This window comes from Chrysemys picta, chromosome 9 (assembly GCF_011386835.1).
Source record: "Chrysemys picta bellii isolate R12L10 chromosome 9, ASM1138683v2, whole genome shotgun sequence".
NCBI classification, from domain to species: domain Eukaryota; kingdom Metazoa; phylum Chordata; order Testudines; family Emydidae; genus Chrysemys; species Chrysemys picta.
In genome coordinates, this window is record NC_088799.1 from 24,489,151 (window position 1) to 24,513,804 (window position 24,654).

General features: G+C 47.4%; 1 protein-coding gene across 2 annotated transcripts in view; it reads right to left on the reverse strand.

The window, feature by feature from the left end:
- The window catches only part of KCNAB1 (potassium voltage-gated channel subfamily A regulatory beta subunit 1), a 262,161-nt gene extending 239,835 nt beyond the window's left edge, over positions 1-22,326 (reverse strand). The window contains exon 1 of one of the 2 annotated variants that reach the window (XM_065557858.1): positions 21,999-22,326. In XM_065557858.1, the coding sequence (XP_065413930.1) occupies positions 21,999-22,023 (25 nt within the window). In that variant the 5' untranslated portion in view covers positions 22,024-22,326. The remainder of the gene's footprint in view (positions 1-21,998) is intronic. The other variant, XM_065557859.1, reaches the window with a different exon arrangement.
- Between the last annotated feature and the right edge of the window lie 2,328 nt (positions 22,327-24,654).

The following is a 24,654-nucleotide window of genomic DNA, read 5'->3' on the forward strand; positions in this document are numbered from 1 at the left end:
GCCATTTGGCAGTGTGTAGAGTATATACACTACACTTCCCCGAGCAGGGATATAAATAGTGTAGATGGGGAGGCACTGCTTAAGCAAGTAAAGACATGCCTCAACCCTGTGGGTATGTACCTGGCATGTATTTCTACTCCTTCAAGCAGTGCCCCCACCCCCATTAACTGCTAAAAATAGCAGTATTTGTCCTGCTACTGAAGCTTTTCCTTGCTGCAGCAAGAGGCTTTCCCCTCCAAAGGGACCTGCAGGAACCTTTCTCCACAGCAGGAAAAGATTCCTAGAACAGCAGAAGCATCAGCACCAGAATGGGGGGAGCCAGGGGGCCATGGCCCTCCCACTTTTTGAAAGTGGATGGGCCTGGCCACTTTTCACCATGCCCCCCCTTCCTCCCTGAAGCCCTGCCCCCCCCAGCCACTGGAGCCCAGCCAGGGAGCCCAAGCAGTGGGGGGTGCTGCAGACCCTCCATCTGCCTGGGGAGGGCTGAGATCAGCCCCTGGCCTGTCCCCCCACGCCTAGGCCCCCTCTGCCCCAGGCAGGTGGAGCGTCCACATCTCCTCACAGCTGCCTGGCCGAGCTGGTTTTACCATGGCCAGGCTGCGGCTCTGAAGCCCCGTCCGCTGACTAGAGCTGGGTTGGGGTAAGAGCCACGCAGGCAGCTGTGAGGAGCTGTGAACCCTCCACCTGTCCTGGGCAGGGACACAGGCTGTGGGCTGCTCTCAGCCCCTTCACCCCGGGCAGACGGAGGATCTGCGGCTCCCAGCCTGCTCTGGCTTCCAGCCTTCCCGGGGCGGAACCTCAGGCAGAAGGGGCAGGACAGCACCACAGAGGGGGTGTGGCCCCGGCCCCCACCCCACCACTTTTGGGAAGGCTCCGCCGGGGCTAAGGGAAAGGCTCCAATAACACCCACTGCCGAGCTTTTCCCCCGCTGCCTCCCCCACCAGAGCCTTTCACTGACATATATAGCTACACAGCACAGTATGGACTCAGCCTGCATTTCACTGCAGTGTGTAGTCCCACATGTACCCTACCTTCCACTGCCAGGCTATGTTGACACTTCATACCACTAAGTGCAGAATAAGAGTGTCCATACAGGAATTTAGTGAAAAGTCATTGTTGAGCTTTAAATTCACAGCTTACCTTTTCCTCACTAACTTCCCAGTGAATTTCTCATGTAAACAAGCCCTTAATGTGACCCACTCACACTTTTCCTACAACGTCTGCTAGACTCTGTTAATTCTTTTCTCTCAAAGGCCTCTATTCCTTCATGACCTGGTTTCACGGGGATGTATGAGTGATCGCCTGGGGGGGAAGTGAACTAGTGGAGTCCACATCTGGAGGCAAAAAATTAGAAAATTATTGTAAGAGATGGAAAATATTTCTGGGGGAAGATGCTGTAGGTATCTGCCTGCCTTTTACTCACAATGAGCTTGTGGACTAGGTGCTTTAGGCTGAAACCCGCCTTTTGCTCTGTTAAATCTGCAGTCTCCGGTATTTCAAGACACTTTCAAATTAGTTTGAGCTCAGTTGTGTCTCAAGGACTAAAACTCATAGCAAGGGGTATTGTAACGCCAACAGACCCCACCCATCAGCAGGCAGGATCAAACCTGGGACCTCTGGAGCCTAGTGCATGAGCCTCTACTGCATGAACTAAAAACCATTTTAATCTCTAAGTGGTCTTGGTGCCACTAGATGAGACAGAGCACCACACCCAGAAGGTGTGTGGGTTACCATAGCATAGAGCTGTACTGCCCCAGGAGCATCCCAGGGAAGGAAGTGTAGCTTTGGGAGTCATGATTCCCTCCCTACTTCCTGCTTACTCCAGGTTGATGGCACCTACTATTTATTCCTGTCTCACAACAACTTTGCCTTCCCTACACGTCCAGCACACCTCTCTTGACTAGCACAATCAGGGACAGGGACAAGACCTCACCTACTCCCCACCCACTCCACTTGTTCAGGGGGAGTAGAGTTAGTGGGCGTGCAAGACCCCTGACCCATCTGCAGCTGGTCCAATGGTTCAGATAGCCTGTCCAAAGGCCTAAGGCTTCTTACTCTCCCTCATGCCCCTTGCCCAAGCACCCAGCCAGAGTCAAAATCTAAAGCCTTTGTTGATAGTTATTTGGAATTTTTTTGTTTTTAAAACTAATGCTTAACATGCTAGACAGACAGTGAAAGACTGACACCAACTGGACAACAGGAGCCCCCCTTTCTGGCTTCTCTTGGCTCCCTTCCCAAAACCATAGGCTGGCACACATGGGTAAGAGAGCCCTCGCCCCAGGCACTTCCAATACTGTTCCCCTGTCCTTTCATTTCCCCACAGGAATACAACTATTTTATTACTCTTAGAACTTAAACTGAATTTTGACCAAATACCCTAACCTGTCACTAACAGATGCCAGCAGAGAGCTCCCTCCCCTCTGGAGATTCTGCTCACCAAGAATTCTGAAGCAGCTCTGTTCCCAGATGGGAGTACCAAGATTCATACCCTTTAGAGCTTACTTCAGGGTGTTCAGTTTTTACTTTTGGAGGTTGGATTTGTAGTGTATGGAAAACTGTTAAAACTACAAGCTATCACTTTAAGAGTAGGGGTTTCCTGGTGCTGCGTGCAGGCTAGAGGGGTCTGTAGGGAAGCATGTAATTCTGGATCTTCACTTCTACAAGAAGTGAGCTTAGAGAAAGATGGAGTGAGATGGGGTGAGTTGTACACCTCTGCCTTAAAGAACAGCCTGCTTTAGGTTCTTGTATGTTAGAGTTCTGGATTTTAAGAACTAAGGTAATGTTACATTGCAGCCTTCCAGCAAGAGTATTTTATATTTTTATCTAACTTCTCTATGAGCATGCTGTGAACATGACAGAAAACACACACAGTACTTGCCTAACGGCCCTTGTTTTCAGGCACCAAGCTTCCAAGTCAGAGAAGAGAGAAAACTTTGGGGAGCCACTAAACTGCAGAGCTGCAAGAGCAACTTGAAAGATGCATATGTCCTGCTGATATCCCTCTGGGCTCATTGGACTAGGTAACTGGACAATCCTCAAAACATTTTTTCCATTTGATCGACCACTGCCTTTGGAGCTGTCACAGTCCACTATAAGGTGTCCCTTCTACAGTCTATTAGCTCTGCTCCTGCACTCACTCAGCTGTATGGGGAGATTATATTGGCATGTGATGCCAGACCTCATCCACTCAGGGAATGTTTGAAGGCCTCTGCAACACCCCCACAACCTTTTGCCCCAGGAAGAGAGGAACTGTTCTCAGGACTCCAGCTTGGACCACCACACAGTAGTGGTAAGTAGGGTTGCCAGGTGTCTGGTTTTTACCGGAATGCCCAGTTGAAAAGGGACCCTGGCGGCTCTGGTCAGCACCTCTGACCGGGCTGTTAAAAGTCCGGTCAGCAGCACAGCAGGGCTAAGGCAGGCTCCCTGCTGCCACTGGCTCCATGCAGCTCCCGGAAGCGGCCAGCATGTTCAGCTCCTAGGAACAGGGGAGGCCACTGGGGCTCTGCAGGCTGCCCCCTCCCTGAGCGCCAGCTCCGCAACTCCCATTGGCCATGAACTGAGGCCAGGGGGAGCTGTGGGGGTGGTGCCTGTGGGAACAGGTAGAGCCCCCTGGCCGCACCTACACCTAAGAGCCAGACATGCCAGCCACTTCTGGGAGCCATGTGAAGTAAATGCTGCCAAGCCGAAGCCCATACCCCAAATCCCCTCCTGCATCCCAACCCCCTAACCCAACCCTAAGCCCCCTCCTACACCCCAGAGCCCCCATTCCCAGCCAGAGCCTGCACCCCCTCCTGCATCCCAACCCCCTGCCCCAGCCCAGAGACCCTTCCCACACCCAGAGCCCTCATTCCCTCCCACACCCCTGCCCAGAGACCCCTCCTGCATCCTGAACCCCACATTTCTGGCACCACCCCAGAGCCGGCACCCCCCAACCCCTTTCCCCAACCAGGTGAAAGTGAGTGAGGGTGAGGGAGAGCAAGCGACCGAGGGAGGGGTATGGAGTAAGCAGGGGCAGGGCCTCAGGAAGGGGTGGGGCAAGGTTGTTTGGTTTGGTGCGATTAGAAAGTTGGCAACCCTAGTGGTATGTGGACAGGGGTGGCTCTAGGCACCAGCGCACCAGGCGCGTGACTGGGGCAGCAAGCCATGGGGGGCGGCCTGCCGGTTGCCGTGAGGCCGGCAGTCAGGCTGCGTTTGGCAGCATGCCTGCGGGAGGTCCACCGGTCCCGCAACTTCGGCGGCAATTCAGTGGCGGGCACACCGAAGGCGCGGGACCGGCAGACCTCCCGCAGGCATGCTGCCAAATCCGCGTTACCAGCAGACCGCCCGCAGACTTATGAGGCGAGGCTGAGGGAACTGGGCTTATTTAGTCTGCAGAAAAGCGAGGGGGGGGGGATTTGATAGCAACCTTCAACTACCTCAAGGGGGGTTCCAAAGAGGATGGAGCTCGGCTGTTCTCAGTGGTGGCAGATGACAGAACAAGGAGCAATGGTCTCAAATTGCAGTGGGGGAGGTCTAGGTTGGATATTAAGAAAACTATTTCACTAGGAGTGTGGTGAAGCACTGGAATGGGTTACCTAGGGAGGTGGTGGAATCTCCATCCTTAGAGGTTTTTAAGGTCAGGCTTGACAAAGCCCTGGCTGGGATGATTTAGTTGGGGTTGGTCCTGCTTTGAGGAGGGGGTTCGACTAGATGACCTCCTGTGGTCCCTTCCAACCCGCATCTTCTATGATTCCAAGTACACCATAGCCTCACAGGACCTACTGTCAGAAGTAAGTGCAGCACGTACTGGAAAGTGAAAAACTGCTCTCCTCAGATAACTGCTATGAATGAATTAGAAAAACCCAAATGTATCCAAGAATTTTAAAAAGATACTGAAAATATCTGTAGTATACATTATACAATAAATGGAATAATCATTTCTTCTGGGTTATCTGGCCCTCTGCTGGCAAGAAGACTCAAATATTTCTACCATAAATTAAAGACAATTCCAAATGGGGCTCATAACAATGCCATTCAACTAGAAAATACTGAGCTGCATTCTTCCCTGCCATGACTATATTGAGGTATTTAAATGGCCAAGTTCCAATTCCAGCTGCACAGCTGTAAACCTGGATTAACCACTAACTTGGCAAACCTGTGCAATTGAAATCAGACTCTAGCCCTGTTTTTATTTGGGGGAAGAAGTGTTATTTTTTGGTAATAGCAACACAAGTGACAGGGTTCTGTCCCAGAAAATGGTCACAAAAGAATTAGGGGCAAGACTAAGTGCTGTATTTGCCTTGATCTTGAGATTTTTTTTTTTTTTAAATTTGCTTCAGGGTCCAGTGAGAAATCTGCTGAGCAAGGTTGCCAATTTTGGTGGGACGTATTCCTGGAGCTTGTGTCACATGACAATCTTTAATTCCTAGAGACTCCAGGCCAATCTTGGAGGGTTAGCAACCCTACCGCAAAGGCAGGGGCCTTCCTGTATGGATAGCTGCTCCTTTATGTGGCTTCACTGGCCCACACTTCCCCTGGCAACACAGCTCCAGCACAAGCCATGCTAGCAGAGTCCCTTGGAGTAGCTCAGTAGCAGTCAAAGAGGGGATTCAAGTAGCATTAACAGAGGCAGAGCAGAGGTCTGTACTGCAAAGAAAGAATAGGCCCTACTCAGTTCCCTTCTACCCTCAAAATCCTGCACAGCTCAGTCCCCTCAGTGGAGGGCCCTCCCTGGTTGGAAGGAAGATGGGATGAAGAGGATGAGCTGGGCCGTGGTTTTCATGTAAGGTGTTTGGATTGGGCAGGGGTCTACAAGTAGCTGATTAGTAAACTTGTATAAACAGAGAGCCAGATCCTCAGCTGGTGCAAGCTGACCCAGTTCCCTACCAGATAACAATGGAGCGACACCAAATCACATCAGCAAAGGATCTGGCCCAAAGCCTTTTTGCCAAAACAGGCCACAGATTTTGGAGTCCTGTATCCTGTGATTACTTTGCTCTCTTTTGTCCTTTGGTAAGTGGGATTTGTGTGTATACACACACACACACACACACGAGAAAGGACATGGCATCGAAGCCATGTGACAGTTAAGACATAATTTAGAGGGTGAAAGCCTGGCCCTATGGAACTGGATAGCAAGATTCCCATTGACTTAAGTGGGGCCAGGATTTCCCCCAGAAGGAATAATGTAGAACTTTGTTATTAGGGTTCAACAAATGGTTTGTTTTCATCATAGCCTCCATCCCTAAAGATCATGCTATCCGCTCTAATAGTGTCAAAGTTATTGGACCATTCCGATATTCCCCCCCCCCCCGATATAATGGTAAAAGAATAAGAATAGATGTTAGAAGTAATGTTATTATTAAAGGGATTTTTGTATTCTGGTAAATGAATCTTTGCATTAAGTCAACTTCTGTCTGCCTTCTGCTGAATGAATCTCTGTAACAAGCCCAAGGCCAAAATACCAATTATCTAAGGCCTGTACAGGGATTGAATATGCGAAGTAACTGATAAGAATGCTGTTACTAGACAGAAAGTCTGTACCAACTGTGACAGACCCAGACCAGTGGGGTACAGGAGTCTGGTAGAGGGTAAATATACTGGTCACTGGATGAGTAGTTTTCTGTTCCCTGAATGACCAGAGCAGGGGATGCACTAGAGTAATCAGGAACCTGCTAGAACCAGTTAAGGCAGGCAGGCTAATTAGGACACCTGGAGCCAATTAAGAAGCTGCTAGAATCAATTAAGGCAGGCTAATCAGGGCACCTGCATTTTAAAAGGAGCTCACTTCAGTTTGTGGTATGAGTGTGAGGAGCTGGGAGCAAGATGTGCAAAGAGCTGAGAGGGTGTGCTGAGGAGTACAAGCGTTATCAGACACCAGGAGGAAGTTCCTGTGGTGAGAATAAGGAAGGTGTTTGGAGGAGGCCATGGGGAAGTAGCCCAGGGAGTTGTAGCTGTCATGCAGCTGTTACAGGAGGCACTATAGACAGCTGCAAGCCACAGGGCCCTGGGCTGGAACCCGGAGTAGAGGGCGGGCCCGGGTTCCCCCCCAAACCTCCCAATTGACCTGGACTGTGGATTCTTCCAGAGGGGAAGGTCTCTGGGCTGTCCCCCCAACCCACATGGTGAATCTCTGAGGCAAGAAAATCCGCCAATAAACGCAGGACCCACCAAGATAGAGGAGGAACTTTGTCACACAAGGAATGATAAGGACTCTGGGAAAACAATGATGTTTTCTTAAGCAACACCCACGGATCCTCTTATTCCATGGGAGCTTGATTATGCCTATGTACATCTTTTAGTAATGGAAAGAGGGGGGGAAAAGAATTAAATCAAACTTGTTAAATCTGGAAAATCATGGAAGAATGCTGAGTGCATGGGAGTGAGTGTTTGTGACAGGTAAATAATTGATCAGAAACTGGTACCAGCCGAAACCCAAGAACTGCAATTCCAGTATCAATGGGCTGAAGATAATGCAGGGCAGAGGCAACTGGATGACCCCCGGAGGGCATGCCGGAACCCACCCAAGCGCATCAAGGAGAGATAGAAGACTTGAAGATAATGCCTAACCGTCATGGATGTGCCATCTGCTGATCAAGCTGATTAATGGTTACCCCAATCACGAATTCAGCATGATGAAGCAACTTCCATAGACATACATTGAACCAAGGACCTATAAGAACAGAACCAGAGGACTGAGCTTTTTGAGTCTGGTTCTGCGACCACCCTCCAGGAGCATGGGATGTGCATCTGACACGACTCTGCTCCATGCCACCTGGCCAGTGACTTGGCACGAGCAACTCTTAGGCTGGTAACTATAATCATCTTTGCAGAACCTATGTGAATGCTTGTGTGAGTGAATGATTATAATAACTGACAAAAGTATTTCGTTGTATTTGCAATAAATGTGGCGTTTTGCCTTGTCCCTCTTATAAGATCCTGTTGGTATTATTTTATTGGTGTAACAAAGTGACCCATTCCCTTGACAAAAGTGACTCTTGTATCAGTCTCACTGCAAAGTGTGCACACCCAGTTAGATGACATCTGGCTCTACCCTTCTCCCAACTATCAGAGCAAGAAAAGAGTTACTAGCAAAGAAGAATGTCTTCAGAATTCAACTAGCATTGTTTGAGAAATCCATATTTGTTTAGGATACTCATCGTAGATAGAGTAAATCAGGGTTTGTCAGAAGAGGGATGTTAGAACACTTGCCTAGAAGACAAAGAAGTTAGTGCACATTGGAGACCTTCCTTGAACTGAATTCAAAGTCAGCTCACCATACCCCCCTGACCATTGGGTTCATTAGATTTTTGGGAATAAATGAGGGAGTCATTTCCAAGTGGGATAACTCAAGTCTGAGTTATACTGTACTATGCATATGAAACTGCAGACTGTCACCTTAGAATCATAGAATATCAGGGTTGGAAGGGACCTCAGGAGATCATCTAGTCCAACCCCCTGCTCAGAGCAGGACCAATCCCCAGACAGATTTTTTTTACCCCATTCCCTAAATGGCCCCCTCAAGGATTGAATTCACAACCCTGAGTTTAGCAGGCCAATGCTCAAACCACTGAGGTATCATTAGACAAGTGTTAATCTGGGGCTCCACACAAACTTACTGTGGGTGAAGACTACAGTTTTGCTAATACAGGAACTACTCCTAGCTACCAGTAGGTCTCCTCTGGCTCCCAGCTACAGTATTTTTACTTCAGCTATGCTCATGGACCATAAATAAATGCCCTCATTTAACTGCCAAAGCCTACTGACAACACATTGTAGACAGAACCCCTGATAAATCATACTGACCTCAAGCGGAGTCATTTTCACTGAAGGGGTGGGGCAGGGGAAATAGATCACAGCTACAGAAAAATGCAGATTTTTCTGACAATGAATCTCCCAGGTAAAGCAAAGTGCATTTTCACTGTGTGACATTGCAAATAACTAGGTGGTAGGACACAGCTTTGTTTTATGTATCAGAGGGGTAGCTGTGTTAGTCTGAATCTGTAAAAAGCAACAGAGGATCCTGTGGCACCTTTGAGACTAACAGAAGTATTGGGAGCATAAGCTTTCGTGGGTAAGAACCTCACTTCTTCAGATGCAAGACTTGGGTCACTTTGTTACACCAATAAAATAATACCAACAGGATCTTATAAGAGGGACAAGGCAAAACGCCACATTTATTGCAAATACAACAAAATACTTTTATCAGTTATTATAATCATTCACTCACACAAGACTTGCATCTGAAGAAGTGAGGTTCTTACCCACGAAAGCTTATGCTCCCAATACTTCTGTTAGTCTCAAAGGTGCCACAGGACCCTCTGTAGCTTTGTTTTATGTTTCAAATGTTTAATCTCTGGCTTATGTTTAAAACATTCTCTCTCCAAGTGTGTAAGTCTCACCTCAGCCATTCCATTTCTAAGCTGTGTCACTTCCATCCAGGGAGCTCACATGTATAAGCTAAAAATTTCATTTTATTCAGATGTGATAAAACCAAAATTTTCAAATAAACCCCTCTGATCACAGGATAATAAATGCCCTATATCTGAGAACTCTACTAACTTGTTACATAACTACTCTTATGGATTTGGGTGCCTAAAAAACATTTGTCAATTTTGGCCTTTAGCACAGAGATCTGAATGGTATTAAGCTTTAAGTGTATGCACATTAGATACTTAAGACTGCTCCATACATCATAGAAAATGTGCTGCAGTCGTATATACATCTATTTGCCTAGCTCTAGGATATTTTTAAGTTATGCTACAACCATCTTCCTCTGAGAATATGAATGGAAGCAGGATGGCCTAGCACATTAGACTAAAGAATCATTGTAATATTGGCACACATGGTTAGATTCACTGAGCAAGTCAAACGCAAAGCTTCTAGTGATGGAAAGAGGTGGGACCATTGTTTCCCCCCACAAACACACACTTCAGCACATCCCAAAGACTAGAATGGCAGATCTTAACACAGCAAAGCAGTAGCATCTCTCAAACAAATGATGCCGTGGTAGTTACAGCTCAGTTGACCTTGCCACTCCATGAGTTCTAGAGGTGACCCTACTAGCACTGAGGAAGGCTGCAGTTGGAAGGCAGGCTCTCTATGTGCCCACAAAGTTTAATGCTGCCGGTTGTTTCAGCTCCTGCTCCAGAACTGTTATCCTCCCCTCAGCTGTCCACTGGAAACTTGGTCCCTTTCTCCACAGCCACCAGGAGCCTACAAGACCCTCCCCGAAGGTGATGTCTGTTCTGTTTTCTGTGGCTTCACAGTCATGGAAATATTTTATCACCTTCCATGTGATTTTACATATTACAGACTGAGTCAGCCCCTAAGGTTGCCACATTACTGCATTGTGCCTATGAAATATGCTGTAAAATGCAAAAGTGAGTGATTGGGGAGAGAGGGGGGGTTTGAACATGCTACTGCTCATTATGCACATGCAGTTACTGCTTTACACGAGGTGTATATTTAGCAAGTGCATAGGGTTACCATATCTAACAAATAAAAAAAAGAGGACCCGCCACGGGCCCTGGCCCCGCCCATTTCCCCACCCCGCCCCAACTCCGCCCCTTCCCCACCCTAACTCCGCCCCCTCCTCCCTCCCACTCACAGCCATGCGGAAAGGGCTGCCCGAGCGCTACCGGCTTCACGGTTTGCCAGGCAGCCCCCAGACCCTGCGCCTCCGGCTGGCGCTTCCCCACCGCAGCTGGAGCCCGGGAGGGGAAGCGCCCAGCCGGGGGCGCAGGGTCTGGAGGCTGCCCGGCAAACCATGAAGCCGGTAGCGCTTGGGCTTCGGGCAGCCCCCTTGCCTCCGGACCCTGCACCCCCAGCCAGGCACTTCCCCTCCCGGGCTCCAGCAGTGCAGGGTCTGGAGGCACGGGGGCTGCCCGCAGCCGGTAGCGCTCGGGCAGCCTGGCTCTTAAACAGAGCCGAAGAGTCGGGGAGGAGCAGAGCCGCCATTTTCCCGGACATGTTCGGCTTTTTGGCAATTCCCCCCGGACTTTGAGCGGGGGTTTGAGTGCCGAAAAGCCGGACATGTCCGGGAAAAAGACGACGTATGGTAACCCTACAGTGCAACTGTGAGAACGTAACCAGTCTTCTGCATTTGCTCCTGTCTCCCTTTCCAGTGGGATTTTTAAGAGCTGTGGGTGTTAACTCCCAGCCAGCCAGCATTCAGAAGCAACTCATGGAAGGTGTAGCAGCTGGAGGGGCCTAGTGTGAATGAGGCAAAGAAATAAGAGGTGCTAAACAAAACCTAGGCAAGGAACGTGAGGGAAAGAGCAGCGCTACCGTGTACCACTTGTACTTTTTGTTATGCCAGTTTGGTTTGTTAGCAAGAGTCACGCTAACCTCTATCATACCCAATCATAATAAAACGAAGCAATAAAAAAAATAAATAATTAAACGCCAGTGGGCCATGTGTTTTTGCCCAGGTGGCAAGCCTCACAAAAAAAGGTGGGGGCTAGTTATAAAGTCTACCCTCCTAGCTAAACTGGTAGTAAAACAAGCCAGTGCCCATAAAAAAACGGTTCAGCAAAAAAAGCAAAATCAAGCCCAAGTGGACAGGCAACAAATAAAAATTAAAAATTAAAAACTTTAAGGGCATAAGTAAAAAATAAGCATAAAAATTTCAAATCCCCAAAACAATAATAAAATCTAAATTAATTAAATGTCATTTTAAAAAATGAAGCAAATTAAAAAAAAGTAAAAAATTAACTCTATAGTTGCTAAAAAAAAATCAAGCAATAAAACTTGGTAAAAATGTCTAAGTAATCCAAGCAAAACAATTTTTAAGTAAAATTATTCAACTATAAATAAGTTAATCAAATTTGCTAAAAAAAAAAACACTCCTGCTGTGTACAATCTGTATTTTATAAGTTTAAAATAAATTATTATTTAAAATTGCAAAACCAAAAATACTTTTGCCAAACACAAAAAACTTGTGTTGTTTAATATGGTATTTAGCATTTAACCCTTAAAGTAACTTAATGCTTTACAAAATTTAAAATGTTTTAAATAAAAACCAAAGGTTATGACTGCAACAGGGTAATAAAAGCCAAAAAATAAAAAAAATTAAATTTGTTTTTAAACAAAATAGCAAATAAAAAACTTCTATCTGGAGAAAGCGACCTTGTGTTCAAAGCTGAGAAGATAGTGAAGTTCTCTTAGTGTTCTGAACCTATGCATGCAACACTTCAAATTGAAGGTCAAGGGTCAAATATTTAAAAATTAATCTTCAATTAAATCCTATTTCTTCCCCCCCCCCCAGCTAAATTGGTGTTATTCCATTCTGGGTCTTCTAGTCAGAAGAAAAATGTGAATTTTGCAGTTAATTCAGGAGATTCTCCTTATAGATTTTATTACCTTCTGCTCTTTGGAGAATTTAATACCACAGTCTCTCCACACAGACATTCGTTATGGAAGAGATTTTATTGGAAAAGATTTCCCTGTGGGACTCAATGTTTCATCTCATATAGTATATATTTTCCTCAGTGTACAGAAGATACCTGATAGGAGATTAATCGGCTCACTCAGATTTATTACAAGCCATGTTATTCACATCAATAAGTCACTTACATATTAATGCCTAAGGATAAGATCAAGTTCCATTATATTTGGCATTTAGACGGCATCTATCATCCCCAGATCTCAAAGTGTTTTATAAAGATAAAAATAGTTCTATCTAGTTTACTGGGGAGAGATGCAAAGACAATAGTGGATGGAATGGTGGACATGTCATCCATTAAGGAGACAATAGGGGCCTGAATAAGTTATAAATGATAGTAACTAAGGGCTTGATTCCACAAAGGGTTTTAGGAGTTGCAATCCCAAACCTTTAGGTGCCCTGCTGGCCAGTGGAATTCATAGCCCCAAGACAGGCTCCATATACAATATATGGGGAGAGGTAGGCACCTGAAAAAGGGATTCCAGCTCCTCACGTTGGGTGTAATCTAAGCTACCCTGTCGGAAATGCCTAAGCCCTCAAAGGGAGTCAGAATCCCAAATGCAGGCCAGAGGGAGGTGCCCATTGTTGCTCAGGATTCACAGCCACCAACCCTCTCCTGGAGTGTTAGGTGCATAAGCCGAGTCAGTCCTTTCCCACAAAAGGGCAAGGCAGAGGTAGTACCACCCCCTTACGCCCCATTCACAATAGTTACTCCCAGCCAGGATGTGAGTCCAAATCCTTCCTCTGCCTGATTCAAAACAGGGAGTTGAACCCAGGGTTCCCACCTCCCACACAAGTACCCTAACCACCAGGCATTAGTGTCCCTCTCACTGACCCAATGTACATTGAAGTATTTCAGGAAGTAGAATAGCTTCAACAGGAGAACTTGACACCATCCCAGGATGCCCTATTATAGCAGAGTCCCCTCCTACCTACCCCCACATCACATGTGCAAGTTCAGCATGCTCTGAGCACTTGTACCAGAGCAGGTGCTGCTGGGTAGGGAGGGTCTAGTTTGTGAATCCCACTTAGGTGCAAGTTAGGCACCAAGCAACTCTGTAGAGTCTGGATTTTGGCAGCTTTAGGCATGACAAATAACAAGTTTCCCAGTGGGGAAGAGGAAGTTTAGGCACCTAAAGGCTGGTCTATACTAAAATGCTGCAGCAGCACAGCTGTAGCTGCTTCAGGGTAGACACTACCTACCCCAATGGAGGGTTTTTCCCATCTGTATAGGTACTCCACTTTCCTGAGAGGTGTAGCTAGGTCAACAGAAGAACTCTTCCATCAACCTACTGCTGGTCTACAGTGAGGGTTAGGTCAGTATAGCTGCCTCTTCCAGGGGGTGGATTTTTCACATCCCTGAACGATGTAGGTATACAGAAGTAAATTCCTATTGTAGACCAGGCATGTGTTCCCCTTGTGAATCTAGCCCTAAAAAACTCAGGGAAATTTTTTCAAAGGGAAGTCGATGGGAGCTAGGCACCTAACTTCCTGTTATGTGGGACCCATTAATCACAGAACGGTGGAAGCGGATGGGTGTGCTAACCCCCCGGTTAGCGCCTGAATGAAGGAGCCATAGACCTTTCATTTAGTTAGAGCTGAAAACAAGACAGCTACCACCCAAGCACTAGGGTACATGGCAAAGCCTGAGCAGAGTTAAGCCAGGTGGTCGAGGGGGTTTCCTGGGACTGACTGCAAGTGGAGGGGCCAGGGGACTCATTGGCTGCAGCTGTGTGTCTGAGGCAGAAAGTACGTACAAAGCAGCAGTGGATATTCAAGTGAAGAAGCAAACAGGGAGAAAGAGCTCCTGGGGCTCAGAACTGGCTGAAGAGGCAGGCTTGAAAACTGTAAGCAAGGAAAATAGCTGGTGTTTGTTTCCACCTTTTTCAGGGCCAGAAAGGTGGATGCGGGAAGTGTATACATTTTGTAAGATAACAGAATTGCACTATGAAATAGCTGACTTATATAATCAATGTCTCCTGGAAACAGAAACAACCCAGCAAGGCCCTGAATGCTGAGCTGAGTGATTAGCCAAAAAGCAATTTGTGCCTTCAAAAAAATCTCCCTGTAGGCTAGTAGGACAATCCTACAGCAAGCAAAGGTGAAATCGTGCTTCCAGCAATGATTGTCCTCTCCTGCCCCACCCATCCCCAAGGCTTTTCTTAAACAGTGCAAAACAAAGCAACCCAAACATGCATCACCTCCCATCAGAGGATTTTCTAGCCCTTGTCTGGAAGGCTTCAGTGCTTTTGTAAAGGGAAGGCTCAGTGCAACAAAAACTGCTTACAGTACCACAGGATGGGAACCTGCTTCTTTATTCAGCTGTACAGTATAGTCACTGGCGGGAAAAAGTTCTCCCCACAGAACAAGAAGCCAGGGAGTGGAGCATGGCTCCAGCCCATAATATTCTGAGCAGCTCAATTAACCCCTTTATGGCCACTTCACTACATCTCTCCCTTATAATTTATAGCACAGATGGTGTCAAATTAAGTCTCTCCTCCCTCTAACAGGCACCTCTGCACAGCAGCCAGGGCCACCTCTGAGGGCAGAGATTCATTTCTCAGTCTCCTAGTCCAACAGCTCAGTAGATAACTACAATGTTAAGTGAGAAGTTGGGGGTATGTTCCTGAAAAATGCAACTTTAAGTGAAACTATGTTAAGCGAATCCAATTTCCCCATAAGAATTAATGTAAATGAGGGGGTTAGGTTCCAGGGAAATTGTTTTCACCAGACAAAAAGTTATATTATAAATTGTTTAAAACTTATATAATACTGGTATACAGTGAGGATGATTGTGAAGCTTGGTTGAGGTGGAGGAGTCAGAGGGTGGGATATTTCCCAGGGAATGTCTTACTGCTAAATGATGAACTAGCAATTGGCGGAGCCCTCAAGGGTTAACTCTCACACTCTACAAGGCAGCAGGAATGGAGGGAGGAGAGACAGCATCAGAGACAGACCACGCGCCATGTGAGAGAGATGCGCATTTCCCCTTTAAGTACGCTGACCCTACTGTTAAGTACACTGCCTTGTTAATTAGATCAGCTTGCTAAAACAGCTCCCTCCATCCTGAGCCCTGTTGTGCCCCCACACACTCTATTGAAGATGGGGTAAGCAGGGTGCAGGAGCAGGGAGAGGGGGACACTGACAGGCCTCCCTCCCCTGCACAGCAAGCAGGAGTCTCAGGGAGCAGCTTCAAGGCAGAGGGCAGGAGCAGGAGCAGCACATGGTAGTGGGGGGAGGGACAGCTGAACTGCTGGCAAGTGATAGCCTGCTAGGCAGCTGCTGCACAGGGAACTTAGGGGAGCAGGGAGCTGATGGGGGGCTGCCAGTCCTCGCTGGTTCCAAGCCCCCACCAACAAGCTGCAATGGGCTGCTCTTCCTGCAAGCAGTGGACAAAGCAGGCAGCTGCCAAACAACATTAGAAGGGAGCATTGCACAACTTTAAATGAGCATGTTCCCTAATTGATCAGCAATGAAACAACATTAACCAGGATGACTTTAAGTGTGGAGTTACTGTATTCCTGGCAAAACGGCGCTCTGTTCTGGTTCTGCTCCTCCAGATGATGGCCAAAGTCTTCAGTGTCTGCATGTTGCTCCACAAGCAAGCACAAGCCTCATGTTCCTTCACACTGACCACCACATGGACTTTAAGGGTATGCCTCCACTGCAGCTAGGAGCATGCCTCCCAGAAATTCATGCTGGTTCTCCTAAAGCTAGCATGCGAACGATAAGTGTGGATGATCTGGCATAGGCAGTAGCTTGAGCTAGCCACCCAAGTCCAAGCCTACCTGCCTCTTCCTCCGTACTGGTCCAAGCTCGGTGGCTATCCCAAGCCATCACCTATGCTGTAATATCCACACTGCTATTTTTAAACACACTAGCATTAAGCAGAGCTAGTGCAAATCTGTACACCCACGTTGGAAGGTGGCTTCCAGCTGCAGTATGGATGCTCTGAAGACAAGAGTCTGGTTTGCTCTCAGCTAGTACCTGAAATCCATGTTGGCTGGCAGTGGTGGATTTAGAGTTAGTGGAGCCCCTCCTTGGGACCCACCCAGGCAAGAAAAAACACTTACCACCTCCTCCCCTCCCCCATTTTTCATTTTTTTCCCCCCTTCATCCTCCTCCTATAACTAATAGGAGAAAAATGAAAATAAAGTGAGGTACCTTGATCGTTCTTGTAGTCCAAGTTATTTTTCCAGAGACCACTTGGGGGGGGGGGGGGGAAATCACTGAGGGTCTCAGTGGACCACTTGATCTTTCCAAATATTATTTGTACTGCTAGCTAACTATTGTAAAGCCCCTTGGATAAGAGTGCTTTTAAAATAAAATAAATAAATAAATGTAAAAAAGCATTTAGGTGCAGGTCTGGCCAGGACTTTTGGTCCAGGAGGAGGCTCAGGGCTGGGAGTGAGTTAGGGTGCAGGAGCAGGCTGGGGGTTGGGGTGCAGGGTCTGACCAGGAGCTAGGATGTGGGAGGGGGCTCAGGGCTGGGGCATGGAGCGCTTACCTGAGGTAGTTCCTGTTTGGTGCAAGGGATGCAGGTGAGGATGTGGGGGGGGCAGGAGTCAGAGTGGGCAGGGGATGCTTGAGGGGGTGCAGGAGTCAGGGATGGGGGTGCAGGGTCTGGGAGGGAGTTAAGGTGCAGGAGCAGGCTGGGGTGCAGGGGGCCAGGAGTTAGGATGTAGAAGGGCGCTCAGGGCTGGGGCAGGAGGTTAGGGTGTGGAGCGCTTACCAGGGGCAGCTCCCATTTGGTGCTCAGGGTGGGGGGGATGTGGAGGGCTGCAGGAGTCAGGCTAGGGGGCTGGGGGTACTCCCTGCCTCAGCCCCCTGCAGCTCATGGCAGGAAGGGGGGTTACGTATAGGGAGAGTGCAGGGGGACCCCCCTTTGTTCTTCCCTGCCCCAATTCCACCCCCTTCCCCAAGGCCCTGTCCCCATCTCTTTGCCACCTCTTCCCGAGTGTGCTGCAGCCCCGCTCCTCCCCCTCCCTCCTGAAGCGACCTGAGCACTGGCAAACAGCTGTTTGACAGCAGGGGAAGTGCTGGGAGAGAGACCAAGGGGGGGGGGGGGGGAAACACAGCTCACTCAGGGTAGGAGGGAGCTTGTCTTCCAGTGGGTGCGGAGCCTGCAGCAGGAGCCCCAGGAGCCAGCAGGACCAAGCTTCTGCCCCTGGGGTCTGCTGTCATTGGGGGGCCCCATGCTGGGGCACCCTGTGTTTCACTGTAAATCTGCCTCTGTTGGCTGGTGAATATTGAAACTTTTGGTATAGGCTATGTTCTTTGAGCCAACTCTTTGGCAAGATAGTCATGGTTTTGTTTTTGACCAGCGTGCATCCTTAATCCATCCCAGCTCAAAGGGAGGAAGTGTTAAATTCCAGTGAGTTCTCACCTTACTTCCCATCAAAAGCTGGGCCAGAACTGTGCCTTCATTGTTTGAGGAGTTATTCTCCATTAATCAAAGAAATCAATCCAGCTTGATTTCCAAGCTCCCGTTAATCCTTTTCTTCATGCCCTATTAAAAAGGGCCAACAGCCCTCTGCACTAGGCTTTTGGAATCTGGATAACACTGGTAAATTTGAATAGGCTGAATCCTATTCTTGTTCAGAAAGTCTTTAAGCTCCCTGCTTGTAAAATTTGGTTTCTTGCCCATGACAAGTACTACTCAGTAGTTCACGTGTAGCACAGCCCAGCAGAGGTCATCAAACACTTTTAGCCATTTCAAACATTCTTCCCATGTCTGGTCCTGCCATGTCTCCATGCGTGCAAACTATGGGCATTCCAGCCATTCTCAGGGAAAGGGGGTTCCACTGTGGAGTCTGCTGGTGTACTTGACATTGGTGACCTCTTTTCACTACTTTTCCCAGGTTCTCATCCATATTTGACCATGACACATAGCTCCAGGTCAAAGGAGTCGAACAAGAAATGCCAAGGTACAATTCTGTCAGGACTTGGTTCCCCCCCCCCTCCCCCCACAAGGATAAGATCAACAACTCCTGTGCCACACAATATATCCAGTTCTGTACTCTTAGCACTAAAAGGTAGAACTCTTTCCCCTAATGTTTTGGCCAAATTTCTGGTAGGTGCTGCTGCAGCCAGGACAGGACCCTGCCTGGTTCATTACCTTATTTGAGAAGCCTTTACTGGTGTCTAGGGGTCAAGGTGTTCCAATCTCTCCTGGAAGATGCATAGAAACACATTGTTCTGGTAAGAACAACTGATTAAGGCAGGGCCAAGGCATATGCCTTCAGAGACTATCCTACACTCATAGGAAGTTAAGATCAAAGCTCAGAGCTGTAGCTAGGCACCTGCTATTGCCAACATGCCTGTGTTTTCACAGAAGAGTCCCACAAGTGGGTTATCTGTTGGAATGATTCACAGCATTCAAGCTCTGGGAGGGAGGGGAAGGACCTGGGACTGGCAGCTAGGACCAGCACCGGAGCCTCCGGGTGGAGGACCAGCAGCCGGGACTACGGGGGCCACACTGGGCACAAAGCCGGGGCGGCGGGGGCTGCACACACACAGTTCCTGCACCTATGGAGACCCATGGGCCCTCTGCATTGACCTCCCATGGTTCAGCACCAGTCAGGTTTCGAGGGTGCTGGACTAGAGAGGGTCAACCTGTACTTTGGGTCAAGTTAAATTCCCTTCTGCCAGCAATCATCTCTGTAATCTCTCCTTAATAACACAAGCCAATCTGTCCCACAGTACATCTGCTAGGGAAGTTTCCAAATGAGCAATATTCAATTAGTCTTTTAGCTCTGCAACATACACAGCTACAGTTTCACCTTGCCTTCTCATCCAACCATGAGACTTTAAATTCTGTATTGTATTGTTTGACTTCGGTGTCTAGTGCTCGGTCAAGACATTTTGCAGGTCTTCTAAACCTTCATCTTCTGGTTTCTGAGTTTGTAACCAAATTCTAGAGAGTTTCGGTTTTAATGCTACAGATGCAGAGGAATATTGATTTCTGCATGTCCTTACTGGTAATCTCACTTGCGAGAAGAATGGCTCAGTCTTTCAATATATTGCTGCCTATTCTAGTTTACTGCATTGATCTCGTTTTTCCCATAAGCTGCCATTTGGTGACAGTACTACCCAGTCCAACAAAAACTCTTTCAATACTGCAGGCTGGGAACTTGCTACTTTTTTCCCTACTGCACAACACTTACAAAACAGGACATAAGGGAGGGGTGGCACATGGCTCCATCTCAGAATACTCTGGGTATCCCAAGTAACCCCATTGTAGCCACTTTACTACAACCACCCTCCCCAGCTGAGCCTTGCCCCACAGCTGGCTCTTGCTCCCTGCAGGTGACTCTCTCTGGGATTCTGCCTAACAGGCAGATGCAAGAGCACCCTGCTGGGACTTTCCCTGACTAAGGGTCTCCCCTGCTGAAGAGGCAGGAAAATCTACATTCATCTTATAGGACATGTAACCCCTTTGGGGTTTAGAGAGGATATGTAACCCCTTTAAATCTTTTTCCTAGGGTGGAAGGGAAGAGTGAGGAAAAAAGGAGAGAAACTCCAGGGGGCTCTGGAGCAGAGAGGGAGAGAGAGGGAGCAGCCTGCAGGCCCTCGCAAAGGAAGCAGCAGAGAACTTGCCTGAAGCCTGGGAAGGGCAGGGCGGCCGATCGGGGATACCCCAGGACAGGAGCAGCACTGTGTCAGGGAGGAATTGCCCGAGAAGGACAGGCCAGAGCTGGACCCAGTATCATGGCTGCCCAGAGCTGCATGGGGCTGTGAGTACTGGGGCTTGTAACTCTGCATTGGGAACAAGGAGGGAGACTGTAGCTAGTTAAGTGGGGAGGTGGTCGCTCTGTGTGGCTTTGCAGAGAGCAGCTAAAGAGGGTACCGGAGGGGTTTGTTGAGGGAAAGTTCACTGGCGCTGAAGACGACCAGGAGTACCCAAGACTCACCACTAGACTGGAACTTTGCTCAGGACTCCTGAACTCTGTGTGCAGACACATTGCTCAGTGTCTGCCCTTCCAGATTGTGATACCACTGGGCCTGTGGGGCCTTGGTTTGAATGCAGCCCGGTTTTACTGCTCCCCCTATATTTCCCCTTGTTGTTTTTCTCCTCTCATCCCTCTGTAACTAAATATTTCCTTTTCTTATATCCATTGTACTTTCTCTGTGGGTGGGTGTGTTCACTCTGGCGGGTTTGGAACAGGTGCCCCTGGGGTAGAAGTGATTTTTCCTGCTGCATTCCTGCACGCGCCATCTCTTGGCCAGAGCTGCCTGCAGAGCAGACTCCATCTTGGCCACGAGGGCGCTAAAGTTACAGACACATGACCAGGAGCATGCATGTGACCTGCAATTATACCTCCCAGTCTTAAAAGGCTCAAGGGCCATAGCAAGCACCATGGGATACATCCATGTGCCCTAAGAGCCAGTGTCCTGTTACATGCCTCAGTTACCATGTAAAGACAGTCCTGCCAACCTCAAGAGATCATAAAGTCATAAACCGGACCAAAAAGAATCAGGCTTTAAGAGACTATATGGGAGGGGTCAGTCTGTCTGATGTTTTACCTCCCCCTGCCCATCCCTAGCAGGTGGGTGTGAATTAGCATGGTCTACTCTCCAAAAATGTATTGAGTAAGGTGATTTGGCCCCACTGACAGCGCTCTCATCCCCACAGCTGCCCATCCCCTGCACAGCAATTTATTCTGATCCCCCATCCCTATCAATTCAGCCTCTCCCCAATCCTCACCTCTGTTCTCCAGACACAGAGTCCCCTGTGCCCCTTCCAAGCTACAGCAGGGTCTCTTAGCAGCCCCCACCCCCTTCAGAGGCAGGTGCTGCAGGGAAGGAGGAGCAGGCCTATCACCATTGCTCCCAGGAAGGGAAAGGGAAGAAGGAGTAGAGCGGTCCTGAGCAGCTGGGCTCTTTAGCTTTGGATTGCTAGGAGGAGAAGGAGAGAGCTCTGCTCACAGCAGCACTAGGTGCTTATTCTGCCCCAGGAGGCATGGGGCCAGACAGCCTATGCAAAGCTCAACTTCATTAGAGAGTTGGAGTTTCTCACCTCATGAGCCTGGCTCCAGCCACAGCCAAAATCATGTCACTCAAAAAAGTCAACCCCTAGAGACAATATTCGACAAACTGAATTTTGCACAAGGCTCCCACTGACATCATTAGGAGACCCCCCATAGATTGAAGAGGAGCACGAGTAGAAGAGTGAACTCACCAAAGGCACCTCCCCTCATGGCCAGAGATCACCTCTTTCAGCCCTGTGGCAGCTGGTCTCATTTCATGACTCAGCCCTCTAGCCAGGTTACTTTAAAGTTTCTCCCCTTCCAGGCTAACAGAGTTCAGCAAACGAGAGTCCAGCATTCTTACTAGAGATCTTCTACCTCTGGGCCCTGTGGTCCTTATACTTTCTCCCCTCCAGACTTTCAAAAGTCTGGATCACCTTATATCAGAGGCTTCACACCACATTCCCTGGTAGCTGGCAAGGGAACTGAAGCCCACCCTCCCTTCTGGGTTCCACTGTAGGGGCCCTGTAGTGAGCAGGCAAAGTCTGTCTAGTCAGACTCTCCTTCCCCCTCTCCCACAGCCCCTTGCTGGCCCCACTGTGTACCTGCATTCTTCTTCTCAGGCTCCATAGACTCAAGATTCACCCTTCTTTGAGGGCTGGGCTCAGAAGACTTACCCCCCCCCCCCCCCTCATAAATCCCACCTGTAGTGGATACAGATTTTTACTTTCTGCCCATCTCAGGCTTCAGCTTTTGTTTTTCAAGTTCCCTCTGCTTTATTCCTCTGCTGACTACCTGCCAGGGCTCTCTTCCCAAAAGTCCAGATCCTGCTCTTATCAGGGCTCACCACTAGGGCATACCCCTGTCCTATTTAGTAGCAGCTGTCTATCTCAGCTGACCCAGCACTTCTTAGCAAAGGATCCTAAGGTATAATCTCCCAGCAAAGTACTTAGCCTGAAATCCTTCCTTTATAGAGCCACACAGCTCCTCTCCAGCTGGGTCTCATCTTAAATTGGTCCTGGCCCAGCCTCCATGTGCAATCAGGTGCACTAATTGAGGTCACAGTGCCCCTTAACCCTTTCAGTGCCAGTATGGCGTTTACACCACATCACAGTATGTAATCCCAAAGACCACAGATCATAATTAAAAATGAAATTTGTCCCTCTCCACAGATTAAGTCTGACACGAAAGTGTTTTCCAAAAAAATACCTGAATTAATGATCCAGTTACCGACCACAGGGCAATGGAAAAGAAATGCACACTTTGGTTACTGTCATGACATATCTCATGTAGATAGTGTTCTGTGCACTGCAGTACATAGTAAATAATACTGTCAGCAAATTAACCCACTGATGGTCCATGGAATCTGAACAGCAAAGGAAGCTCATTAGAACCAATCTGCTGATAATTACAGCCATTTACTATTTGCTGCACTGTTGCTATCTTGTTACTCCAATTAGATTTATTACATTTGATGGAAAGACCAGTGTAATTAACAGTGAAAGACTATGAAAAGGGCCTTATTTCTTCACCAAACAAAGATGCAGAACTTGTGTGTTACAATATGTGCAATAAATACTGAAGATTGTGCCCTGAAAAATTCTCTGTTCTTGGCTTTCATCATTTTGTAGGGTATAATTAAGTTGGTCAACTTAGTATGTATATAAGAATCTTCAGCTGCAGCAAATTAATCTCATGTAATTAAGACACTGCAGTGGAAATCAGTTGTCTGTTGAATAGTTTGAGAATTTATTTGTATCTCCTCCATGCAGTTTCTAGTAAAAAAGCCTCTGGGTCAAATACTGCCCACCTCAAATACCAGTCAAAGAAGAACTCTTGATTGTTTTAATTAGCATATTTCTTTTCCTTGCTGATTCTTCAGTAGAATACACTGAAGGATGGCTATATCCATTGTTCATTAGAAACCCCATGACAATTATGGGGGAGATTGTCAAAGACACAAAGAGCAGTTAGATGACCAACTCTCATTGAAAGTCAATAGTAGTCTAAGAAAAAGTGGTTGTACCACATGGATCTCAACACTATTATTTTTAATAATCTAATTATGGCCTTAGAACCCTGAAAATTTCCTGGTTGTTTTGTGATGCTATTTTAAAATCAGTAATTCCTATCATATTAATCAGTAGTTTTTGTTGTTTTTAAATGTGTAAATGCTTCTCTTTGGAGTCTAGAAACTTTAGGAGTCGTTGCCAGTCACTGTTATGAGGATCTTCAAAACTGGAAAAAGTTTACTTAAAATTCTCTATAGAGACAGTAATACATTATTCCTTATTAACAGTTATTAGCATGGTTATTTTACTGGATCTGTGTGCAGTGTACCAGCTGGCAGGATCACTAAAAGCTAAATGCCAAGCAAAGTGAATGTTCCAATTTTTGACTGGGCCAAACGATGCCCTAACTTACCTACTACATTCCAAGATATGCCTTCCTGAATTATCTTTGCTGAAATACATAATCTCCTCTTTGCAAGGTCCTTTTTAAGAAGTCAGGAGATAAATGTCATAATGAGAACATTAAGTGGATGTCTGTGGAGTTAGAACTACTCTGTGACTGCCTAATATAACAAGTCTTGTATTGAAGTATTGAACTTCAGCATAAACTTGGAAAGTCACTGAACCATTCTGGTGTATGTGCCCGGAGAATACCCACAGCAACAGATTACCACACCAAACTCTGCTGTCAGTTGCCAAGGTTCCACTGAGACTCGGGGACAAGTATTGGATTTCTAGGTGTACTGAAACAGAATTCTGCACCTGGAAACTATATAGTGTGTCAGAAGTGCCATTAAGCTTCTTCACAATATACAGTACATAGAGTTGAAACAGATATTATGCAACAGGCTCTGCTAAATGTAAACCTGAAGCAGCAGTTTTGGTTACTGCCAGGCTTAATTTTCTACATGAAAACAAACTTTATTTCTTTTTAGCTTTCCCTTTTTTAATGCAGTAAAATGGGTAGATTTCAACACATTATGGAGAAATTTTCAAATGTATGCACATATATTGCACCTATATTTACTGAATACACACAAAAATACACATGCAACGTATATCTGTGCTTACTGTGCATGCTTTATGCAGGTGAAATTGTAGCCTTGTCCCCCTGATTGCAAGTTGAATCTAAGACAGATAATTCCCCAGACCCCCTGATAATCTGTCTCCCAATAAATACAAGTGGAAGCTGAAGTCATTACACTTTACTGTTCTTGAAGGGGTTTTGGTTTTTTTGTATTTTTGATGC